This window comes from Eretmochelys imbricata, chromosome 1, assembly GCF_965152235.1.
Source record: "Eretmochelys imbricata isolate rEreImb1 chromosome 1, rEreImb1.hap1, whole genome shotgun sequence".
Lineage (NCBI taxonomy): Eukaryota > Metazoa > Chordata > Testudines > Cheloniidae > Eretmochelys > Eretmochelys imbricata.
Genome location: NC_135572.1, coordinates 6,681,112 through 6,692,225, shown reverse-complemented (window position 1 = coordinate 6,692,225; position 11,114 = coordinate 6,681,112). Strand labels below are relative to the sequence as shown.

The 11,114-nt window shown below is 43.8% G+C and overlaps 1 protein-coding gene across 1 annotated transcript; it reads left to right on the top strand.

Annotated features, from left to right (window-relative positions):
* The first annotated feature begins 9,922 nt into the window (after positions 1-9,922).
* On the top strand, positions 9,923-10,858 carry LOC144278971 (olfactory receptor 51G2-like). The gene has a single exon (XM_077840374.1). The coding sequence runs from the start codon at positions 9,923-9,925 to the stop codon at positions 10,856-10,858; it is 936 nt and encodes a 311-aa protein (XP_077696500.1).
* The last annotated feature ends 256 nt before the right edge of the window (positions 10,859-11,114 follow it).

The window sequence follows — 11,114 nt, the reverse complement described above, 5'->3', positions numbered from 1 at the left end:
ATAAGGGTGCCTGATTAACAGTTCCTTCAATAATAATCTCCATTACATTTGCATGACTCAGTTGGACCTTTCTGTAATATTTCCCCAAAATATATATTTTTCAAATGGTGACCCACAGAAATACACCCATTGCCTAAAATCAAACACTTTTGTGCCATTAAGGGCTAAATATTGTATTATATGTTGTCCACTTGAATGGTTTAGATATCTCTCTAGGGACCAAGTTATCTGTGGGCACACCCATTTATTTTGCCTCACTCCACACAATGTTCTGTCAATTCCATCAATATATGCCCCCCCTCTTCCTGGATCAAATGTGTTCCACTTATTTTTATTTGCCATAATTCTCCGTTAATCATTGGCAGCACCCCGGTCATTGCAACTCTTCTTTTTTCCCCAATATTATGTAATAGCATTCTGCCCTTCCAATCCCCTTTGAGAGTGGTTTGATTAAAATTAAGTCCAAGGTGTTTCTTCCATCCTATAATTCAATGTTTCCATATATGGGAGTCTTTAAACCACTCAAAGGGCCACTGCCCTTACTCAGTAGATTGACCATCCTTTCTATATACTGTATCCCATAAGTTTGCATCTGTAAACATTGTATTGCTAATGCAGTCTTATTAATTTCTGACACTCAAACTCACATTTAGAGATATTTCCAAGGCTTGTGCTTTTTTAATTGGAGCACTATATTCCTTATTCCTTTCTCTGATCATGTACCAAAAGTTTGTATTACATGCATCCGTATGGCTTCCAAAATCTCACTCAAGGTTGATTTTTCCCTCGTAATGTCTCAATATTAAACTAATTCAATACCCCGACCCCACTACCAATGCCACCCACAATATATTCTCCTACACCTTTTTTACATCTTTTAGCTCCATCTCCCCATTGTTGCTGTCATGTTAACAATGAAAGTAACTCATGTTCAGTTGCAATCCCTCCAGCCAGATCGTTTGATCAACAATAATGCATCCCCCACCATTAAGTATTCTGGACTAACTCAATTTTGCCATTATGGAAGGATTCACCATAATGTCGTATAGTCATAATTTAAGATACATCAACTCATTCCACCTCACATGACAGTCAGCTCTTGTTCATGAGTCACATCTAGAGTGGTTACATTAAAGCAAAGTTCAATTCAGAGTGTTCAGGTCCCCTGGTTTTAAATAGTCCCATGTCAAATTTTTACCATTTTCCCACCATATTTCAAATTTTATGTCAAAAGGTTTCCCCTCACACCTGGTTTTGTTTGGTCCCATTTTCCCACATATGTTCCACAGATAGTCCAAAAAATTTTCTTTAGCACATCTGGCACGTAAATATCTAGTGATGCCAGCTACTACAGTGTCATGCAAATGCCTGTTCTCACTTTCAGGTGCATTGTAATTAAGAAATGGGCAGAATTATCACCCATAAATATAAACTTGTTTCTCTTAGCAACTGGCTGAACAAGAAATAGGACTGAGTGGACTTGTAGACTGTAAAGTTTTACATTGTTTTGTTTGAATGCAGTTATGTAACCAAAAAAAATCTGTAAGTTGCACTTTCATGATAAAGAAATTGCACTACAGTACTTATGTGAGGTGAAGTGAAAAATACTATTTCTTTTGTTTACAAATATTTGCACTATAGAAATGATAATAGAAAATAATACAAAGGCAACAGGTTTAAAACAAATAAAAGGAAGTATTTCTTCACACAATGCACAGTCAACCTGTGGAACTCCTTGCCAGAGGATGTTGTGAAGGCCAAGACTAAAAGAGTTTTCAAAAAAGAACTAGATAAATTCATGGAGGATAGGTCAATTAATGGCTATTAGCCAGGATGGGCAGGAATGGTGTCCCTAGCGTCTGTTTGCCAGAAACTGGGAAGAGTGACAGGGGATGGATCACTTGATGATTACCTGTTCTGTTCATTCCCTCTGGGACACCTGGCACTGGCCACTATCAGAAGATAGGGTACTGGGCTAGATGGACCTTTGGTCTGACCCAGTAGGGCCATTCTTATGTTCCTAAATCAGCCTCTGTACCAGAAAACTGGCAAATAGCTAATGTGATGCTGATTTTTTTGAAAAAGGCTCCAGAGGTGATCCCAGCAATTACAGGCCAGTAATCCTAGCTTCAGTACCAAACAAATTGGTTGAAACTCTTGTAAGAAACATAATTAGCAGACACATGCATGAACACAATTTACGGTGGAAGAGCCAGCATGGATTTTGCAAAGGGAAATCTTGCTTCACCAATTTATTAGAATTCTTTGAGAGGATCAACAAAATGTGGGCAAGGCTGATCCAGAGGATATAGTGTACTTTGACTTTCAGAAAGCCTTTGACAAGTTCCCTCACCAAAGCCTCTTAAGAAAGTAAGCAGTCATGGGATAAAAAGGCAGGTTCTCTCCTGGATGAGTCATGGCTTAAAGATACAAAACAAAGGGTAGGGATAAATGGTCAATTTTCAGAAGGGAGAGAGGTAACTAGTGGTGTCCCACTGGGATGTGTACTGAGACCAGGGTTGTTCCACATATTTATAAATTATCTGGAAAAAGGGGATAAGCAGGGAGGTGTCAAAAATAGCAGACAAGACAAAATAACTCAATATACTTAAGTCCAAAGCATACTGCAAAGAGTTACAAATGGATCTCCCAAAACTTGATGACTGGGCAACAAAATGGCAGATAAAATTTAATGTGGATAAATGAAAAGAAATGCACATTGGAAAAACATAATCCCAACTGTACATACAGAATGATGGGATCTAAATTAGCTGTTACCACTCAAGAAAGAGATCTTGGAGACATTGTGGATAGTTCTCTTAAAACATCCACTCAATGTGCAGTGGTAGTCAAAAAAAAAAAATCTAACAATGTTGGGAACCATAGGTGGTGGAATGTAGCAATCAAAAAGAAAAGGAGTACTTATGACTAAACAATTTATTTGAGCATAAGCTTTCGTGAGCGACAGCTCACTTTACAGTGCCTCCTAATGGTCAGCCTGGGAATTAGCTCTCCAGCCTCTGGAGTGCCCTCTGCAGGTCAGTGTCCCAGTTGCTTTAGGCTCCCATGTCCCTCCCAGACCCGACTTCCCCTCTACATCAGGGCTCTGTCCCCTGTAGTAACCCCCCAGTTTGAGTCTCCTCTCCCTAGGGAATCCCCACCCTCTATCCCCACCATTCCTCACCAGCTACTGCTGGTCCTCATCTAGCCCCAACATACTGGGGCAGACTTCAGTCTGTACCACTCTTCACTGGTAAGGAGGATTTGGACCTGCTGCCTTCGCCTAACCTTGGGCTGCCCCTCTGCAACCCCAGTTCCTGCTTTAGGCTTTCAGCAACACCTGCAGTCTGGGGGGGGGTTTCCAGCCTGGAGCTTCCCAGCTCCTCTGGCCTTTCCCCAACCCTGCTTCACTCTAGGTACCCTGGTGAGCTCCTAAGCAGTCAGGCCCATCTCTTCACAGCTAGAGAGAGACTCCCTGAGTGCCTGGCTCACAGCCTTTTATAAGGCTAGCTGTGGCCTGATTGGGGTGTGGCCCCAGCTGTGGCTGCCTTCCCATCAGCCTAGCCTTTGGCTCACAGCCCCAGCCCTCTCCCAGGGCTGGCTGTAACCCTTTCAGGCCCGGAGCAGGTGACTATCCTGCTACATGGACATAATAGGCCAGGACAGGATAAGCCTCTCCAGGCACAGCTGCAGCTGCCAGATGCCAGTTGCAGGGTTTGCCCAGGAAATTTTTTGCCTATTATTATGTGCCATTCAGTTTCCAGGGTGACTGAGGAAGCAATATGTTTTACTCAGCTCCCTGGGTTCATCAGTAATCTCCCTGGACTCCACAGAGATTACTGATGAAACCAGGAAGCTGAGTAACACATTCCGCTGTGACAAGTTGTCAATCCTGGGGTGCAGTCTGTGAGCGGTGCAACCACTGTGCCCCTTAACCCTCCATCTGGGCTGGCCAACCTTACACTGCTTTATTGGTGACAGAGCTACCTCTTCAAGCAATGTTATCACCCAACACAACATCAGGTGGAGCAGCAAACCCAGATGAGCTGCCTGAGTGCTTTACCTAAGCCACTCAAAGACAGGCAGGAGAAAACAGCCAATTTCCCAGCTCCTCTGCCTTTCACCCTTGCTGAAGTATAAACTGATAATTATACCGTCTTGCACTGAACAGGTGTTCATACAGTATAAGCCATTAATATAGGTCGTGTTCCCCTCAATGTGGGGAAAATATGCAACAGCCTTTGCACAAACAGCTGAGATTTTCCCAAACATGTCACTCAAAATATGCTAGTAAGATAAAGCATAAAACAAGTTTATTAACTACAAAAAGATGGATATATTATAAGTGATAGCAAACAAATAAAAGCAGATCACCTAGCAAATAAACAAAAATGCAATTTACGCCTAACATACTAGATAGATTGGATGTGAGTTAGCAATTTCCCACCCTGACTGATGATACAGGCAGTCCACCAAATTCCATATGCAGGTTAGAAATCCCTTTAGCCTAGAACCAGCACTTCCCACAGTTCAATCTTTGTTCCTCAGCTGTTTTTCAGCTGTTCCCTGTGTGGGGAGTGAGTCAAAAGATGATGTCACATCCCATCTTATATAGTGGAAAAATAAAGGTAGAAAAATGGAGTTTAATGGAGCAAAATGGAGTTTAATGTGATATGGTCTGGTCTCAGGCCCTTGCATGCTCTGTTGAGTCAAAGCAGCCATTTTCCATAGGCTGTCCGGAGCATTCTCAAGAAGACTCACCAGGAGGGGAATCAGCTTCTCCTAGGGTCTATTGTTTCCCCTAATGTCCCATTACTCTAAATAGGCCTTTCACAACAGGAAAGGACTTCTTCTATTGGAATGATTTGAAACAAATTTCCATGTCTGGAGCTTATAGAATCGCCCTTCCCTGCCTGCACCATGGGATTGTAATGCAGGAAAAGGGGCTGCTGAGGAGAAAATAGTCTATTAATTATTATTATTATTATTTTATTTATTATTAGATCACAGCTCTGACAGCTTCATCATTATCACGAGGCTGCCACTGAGGTAGCCATGTGGGTAATCAGAACCACAGGAACAGTGATGACAAACCCGGATTCCAGTAATAGAGCCTGCTGCAGGGCTGGGGCTACAGTCCATTTGGGAAGCATCACCATGCATCCCCTGTGATTTGGCCTCCTGAAGTCTGCCATTGGCTTTCACGGAGGTTAAAGCTGGTGCACTCTAAGCCAAGCAGCTGAGGTTCCCTGATGGCCAAGTGGCCCCCAAGAGAATGTGCAAACATGCTTCATAAAGACACCTGCCTCCCTATCTGAAGAGATACTGCCTGCTGCCCGTGCTACCTCTCTGATGGCTCCTTGTCCTTTACTGTGAAGAACTCTGGTGTCAGCAACTCCCCTTCTAGCAGGAACTGGGTATGTTGGCAGGTTTCACTTTAAAATGTGAAGTGAAGGGGAAAGGCTGGAAGCTGTTTATATGTGTCAATGTTCTGTGCAGCAGCAGAGGACTCAGCTGGGCTGTCGGGGTGACTCCGTGACAGGGTCTGGAGAGCAGGCAGCGTTAGGTGGCTTGGGAACCCCTCCCCTATATGTGCCTATGCTGCACACTGGGCTATTTAAGATACACAGACTCAAAATGGTCTCAGAATGTTAAAACTCTGATGTTCTGGGTCCAGATTTCTCAGTGGGTCCCATTTCTGGAGGTCCGGTGTGCTCTGGGCCCAATTCTGTCAGGGGCTGATCCAGAGGAGCCCCTATGGAATATCAGTGATTAGTTTGCAAATCACCTCAGGTATATTTGCTTCTGGAAATTTAATCACCAAATGAATTTTCAAAGATTTTATTCTCTGGGTCTATTGTGAACGCAGGAATTCAGAGCAGCATTGGTCTGTGGTATCAGGTCTGCTAGGGCATATTTCTGTTTCCTGACTGGCTGAGGGCTCTAGAATCTCTGTCCTGTAGATTCTCCTCAGAGTTACAGGGCTACTGGCATCTCTAACCCATCTCTGGCCTCATACCCTGCCCTCTCATGGGGTGGAATCCCGCGATCCTCCCACTCTCAGGCTGGGCCCTGGGCTACAACACACTGCAGGTTGACTGTGCCTGTCCAGCAGGTCCGAGTGGGTTTGGCACCTGTGGTTCTTCCCTCTAGGAGTCTCAGAGTAGTGATGAGACACGTGATCTGCCAGCCTTTTTGCACCAAAATACTCTTGTATCCGAACAGTAGGAATAAAGCGTAACATGGGAAAATAAGATGGTTTTCAAACAGCAGTTTTTACATTGAACTCCAAACCCTCCCACTCTGACAGGGACCAGGCAAGCCGAGGGCCTTCAGACTTCCCCAGCGGTGTCTGTGCCTGTCAGTCTTTAGAGCTTCTCAGCAGCAGCTGCCCCACCTCTGGACAGACTCCCAGTGCTGGCAAAACAAGCTGTGGAATGTGCCTGGAGCCCAGAAATAGGCTCTTCCGAAATTGCAGCTCCCGTGTTGTCTCTCAACCTCCCTGAAGTGCTGACTGAGAGATGGCTTTTCTTGAGCTGTTGCTTCTCTTCCTGCTTGTTTTCCAGCAGCCCTCTATGAAACGAAGAAGAGGCATACTGGTTTAACCCACTATAGCCGTGACATAAACATTCCAATAGTTAATCAAATATAGCCATACATCAAACATCCCAATAATTGGGTTTAACAGACACATATTATTATGGCAGCTCAGCTGCACGTCTATCCCAGTGCTATTCCCGGGTGCTGCAAATTTTATAAATATAGGACTTAGGCAGTGAGAGAGAGAGAGGGGGGGCGGGAATAGGCTACATTCATATGTGAAATGAAGTTCCATTTCCATGAATACTCATGCATTTTACATGAAATCCACTGTTAGGGGGCTTATTCCTTCACCCACTTACTTCCCTGGTCCTTCTCGTATGAACAGAGAGCAACAATACCTGAAGTCCAAAGGTGCAAACAATTCGATGTTTATTGGGGTGAACTTCCAGCAAGCATGATTCCAGTTTCCTTCCTTAGTATCCTCCTTCCCAGCTCTGACACCACAGAGCCTCACACCTGTGTCCCTGTTCCCATTCCTACCCTTAGCCAAACATGATTCCAACTTCTTTACTCCCATTCCCTGTTCCCATCTCCCCCTTTAGCAAAACATGATTCCAATTTTCTTACCCCCATTCCCTGTTCCCATCTCACACACCCACACCCACACCCAGTCACTTCCTCATTGACTACAGATTATATAGTAAAACTTGAGTTCTGCTTAGCTATACCTTAACCAATCATTTTCCTGAAATTTAACTAACCAATCCTAACATATTGTAACATGATTATGTAACCAATTATATCCCACCACCTTAATTAGTTTACACCCAGCAAAATTAATTATACAGCAGACAGGAACAATCACAGAACCAGACAGAGATTATACAGACAAACAATAGCAAAGTGGGAACTACAATGACAAGACAACACAGAAGTGAGGATTTCACATCCCAGCTGTCGATAAGTGAGTTCTTGCCAGACAGGATGCTATCAAACTAAGTTTCCTTTTACATTTTCTAGGCACTTCCCTTTCTCTGGAGGTGATAGGAATACAGTCCTGTCCTGATAGTGCCTAACAGCCCAATAGCACCTTATTTCAGTGTGACTAGTTTGGAATGTGAGGAGGTGACCGGTCGCTTCCCAGCTTATGGCTGCCTCTGCTGCTTAGTCAAAGGCCTGAGCCTAAGAACAGGGCCACAAACTGTCACAGTAAGAGAAGGCCCTTACACTGGCAGACAGTGGTTTTGATTCTTTCTTTTATACCTCTAGAACTAGCCAAGTGATAAGAATACACCTAAATTCTTAAAGCACAGGCCTTTGCAGACAGGCCTGAATATCTATATCCTAACATCCACTGCCTGCAAACTCACATCACATCTGAATAACAGGTGCTGGGGTTACTATGTACTAGAGAGTAAGAATTCAGGGAATGAATATTTCCTATACTGATCCCAATGCCTGTTATCACTCCGGATACAGGCTGCAGATAGACAGAACAGAACCTGAGGAGAACCAGTCAGCTATTAACCCAGAGACAGAGGAGCTACTAGACTTCTGTTTGCTGACTAGGGACTGAATGAGGGCTGAGACACTGCAATCTTTTCAGGTTGTGATGAAATCCAGATGACAGATGCTAGATTTCATGCCCCACTCTAACCTGAGAACTCATCTCTGAAAGAAGGTCAGAGGGGAAAGAATGGGTTGACCTGTGTGTACTAAAGTACAGATGTGTAAATATTACAAGCCAAAACTTTTCAGGGTAATACAAATATTACAAACCAAACATTCATGACATGCCTGTATATCGAAAGCCAGCAGCAGAGTTGTTGGAATCTCTACAGGAAGGAGCAGTGGTAATTTTACTGCTTAACAGCTTTTGCTTTAGAAAGTATTTCAGAAGTACTCCACATACTGTTTGCAATGGATTTGTGCTATTAACTCTTTGTTCAGTGAACAGTTGGATGATACTCTCTCCTGGTAACTGACCAGTAGCTGTTTCTAACACTTGCATTCAGGGTCATGAATACAATCCATCTGCAATACCTGTGCAAGATTTTCTAAAAAGTCCTGAGAGAACAGAACTGCTGGCCTGTGTTTCAGAAAAGAGTGAAGCTGAGGTGCAGGAAAGGGGAGTATTATAGTGGTTGTATGTAATTTACAGCCATTACTTCTTACACATGCATGGCTGAAGTAACTTGCACACTCAGATTGATATTACTGCAAACATAGTGTTTGCATAGTCTCCCATTTTTTACATCAACCCCACCCAGCTGAAATAACCATCTGTTGTTAGCTTGTACCTTGCCAGATATCAAGAGACCCTTGCATGGGGAGAGGATGCAGGTCCTGTGAGGATGAAGAGAAGCCTGTAGGATGATCAGACTCTCTGGATTTACTGGCTAGGCAAAGCACTTCCTGTTCTCTTGGAGGGATTCTTGGGGGTCAGAGTGTATCACTGGGAGCATTTCTTAAGGGAAAGTTAATGGAGCCCGGTTCTGATCGAATTTATACGTGTAAATCTGGAGTGATGCATTTGAAGTCACTGTTACTGAATTAAGAACCTGGTCCTAAGAATTTATTGCATGTACTGCAAAGAGGCAGGGGCATAATTTGAACTCTCAGGAGTGGATGGAAATAAAAAAGTATATACAACTCTCAGGAGTGGAGGGAAATAAAAAAGTATATACAATGAGGCAATGAAACACATTTATAAATGGCTTCAATGCAGGACAGAATAGCACAATTAATTTTTTCACCATGCACTTGCCATCTGTTTACACACAAGTCATGATACAATGGGCCACACTCAGAAGTGGAGGGCCAGAAAGAGTGTCTGTGGGAAGGTCACAATTGTAAAATCACACAGTGCTGAAGTAAGCTGCAGAATTCCCAGCCACAAGATATCAAGGGGGCCAAGAATTTAGCAGGATTCAAAGAGGGACTGAATGTTTATATGGGTAACCAGAAAATCCAAATATAGTAGTGAGATTGTTTTAAAAAGTCTTGGAAGGGCTCTAAACCTTCCTGATTTACACAGCAAAATATGTCTAATTATTGGGTGTTGGGGAAATTTTTCCCAGGAGCAGATTATCTCATCGCGCCCTATTGAATGGCTTTTCCCACCTTCCTCCGAAACATCTGGAACTGGACACTGGATAGTGCACTAGATATACTGCAGATCTGTTCTAGTCTGGCAGTGCCTATCTTCCTATCAATTGTGTAAATCCAAGACTATGTTTTTTTGATCTTTCTTGAGTTCCTGGGAGTCTCTAGACTTGCACTCAGAGCAGAAAGATGTATAGATAACTATTATCTAGTCTCCTGTTCTTTTTCCTCTCAGGAAGGAAAGCTCAATACTCCTTGACCTGCCCAGTACATTATGTCAGCTGTCAATGACACCAAATTCAGCTTTGCAGTGTTCCTTCTCAGCGGGATACGTGGGCAGGAAGATGTCCATCTCTGGATCTCTATCCCCTTCTGCTTAATGTATGTTATTTCCATAGTAGGAAATTCACTCATTCTGTTCATTATAAAAACAGATCCAGCCTTCCATGAGCCCATGTACATTTTCCTTTCCATGTTGGCCATCACAGACCTTGGCTTATCAATAGCCACCATACCAACGATTCTGGGCATATACTTGTTTAACTCTAGGGAGATCAGCCTCGATGCTTGTTTCACCCAGCTGTTCTTCATCCACTTTTTTCAATGTACTGAATCCTCTGTGCTCTTGTTGATGGCCTTTGACCGCTTCATTGCAATTCGTGACCCGCTGAGATATGGCTCTATCTTAACCCCACCGAGAATAGCCAAGATGGGACTGTTGTGTGTGCTAAGAGGTTTGGCTGTAGTAGTCCCACTCCCCCTTCTCCTGAAACAGTTCCAATACTGTAAAACCAATGTCCTCTCCCATTCCCACTGCCTGCACCATGACGTCATGAAGATGGCTTGTTCAGATATCACGGTCAACAGCATCTACGGCTTGTCTGCTAAGATCTTAACTATGGGGTTGGACTCACTGCTCATTTTCCTCTCTTATGTGATGATCCTCCAAACAGTGCTGAGAATCGCTTCCCAAGCAGAGTGCATCAGGGCCTTGAACACCTGTATCTCCCACCTGTGTGCCGTCCTGCTCTTCTACACACCAGAGATCGGTGTGTCTCTGTTATACAGATTCGGAAAGGGCTCTTCTCCCTTACTTCAAATTCTCTTGGGCTACATCTCCCTGCTGATCCCGCCCCTGATGAACCCAATAGTTTACAGCGTGAAATGCAAACACCTTCGTGTGAGGATAATCAGGGAGCTCTTCAAGTGAAGGGTCAGTTCATCACCTGGCTCTACCGCTGGCGACATGAGAGATGAAAAACATAGGCCACAGCCAGGGCCACATATTGCATCCTGGACCCTTACATCTGAGATGACATGAGCTACTGATCTCCACTCTGTAGAGAAAGGATCCAACTGGTTCTAAGACCTGGAGCAGTGGGAGAGGGCCTCATGAGGGAGGGCAGGGTACTGGGGAAGGAGACCAAGTCAGGCAGTAGCACTTACTAAGTGACTGTGTTCATGAA

Bases quoted from the DNA above. Each gene is read 5' to 3' on its own strand.
- LOC144278971 (XM_077840374.1), top strand. From the start codon at position 9,923: ATGTCAGCTGTCAATGACACCAAATTCAGCTTTGCAGTGTTCCTTCTC.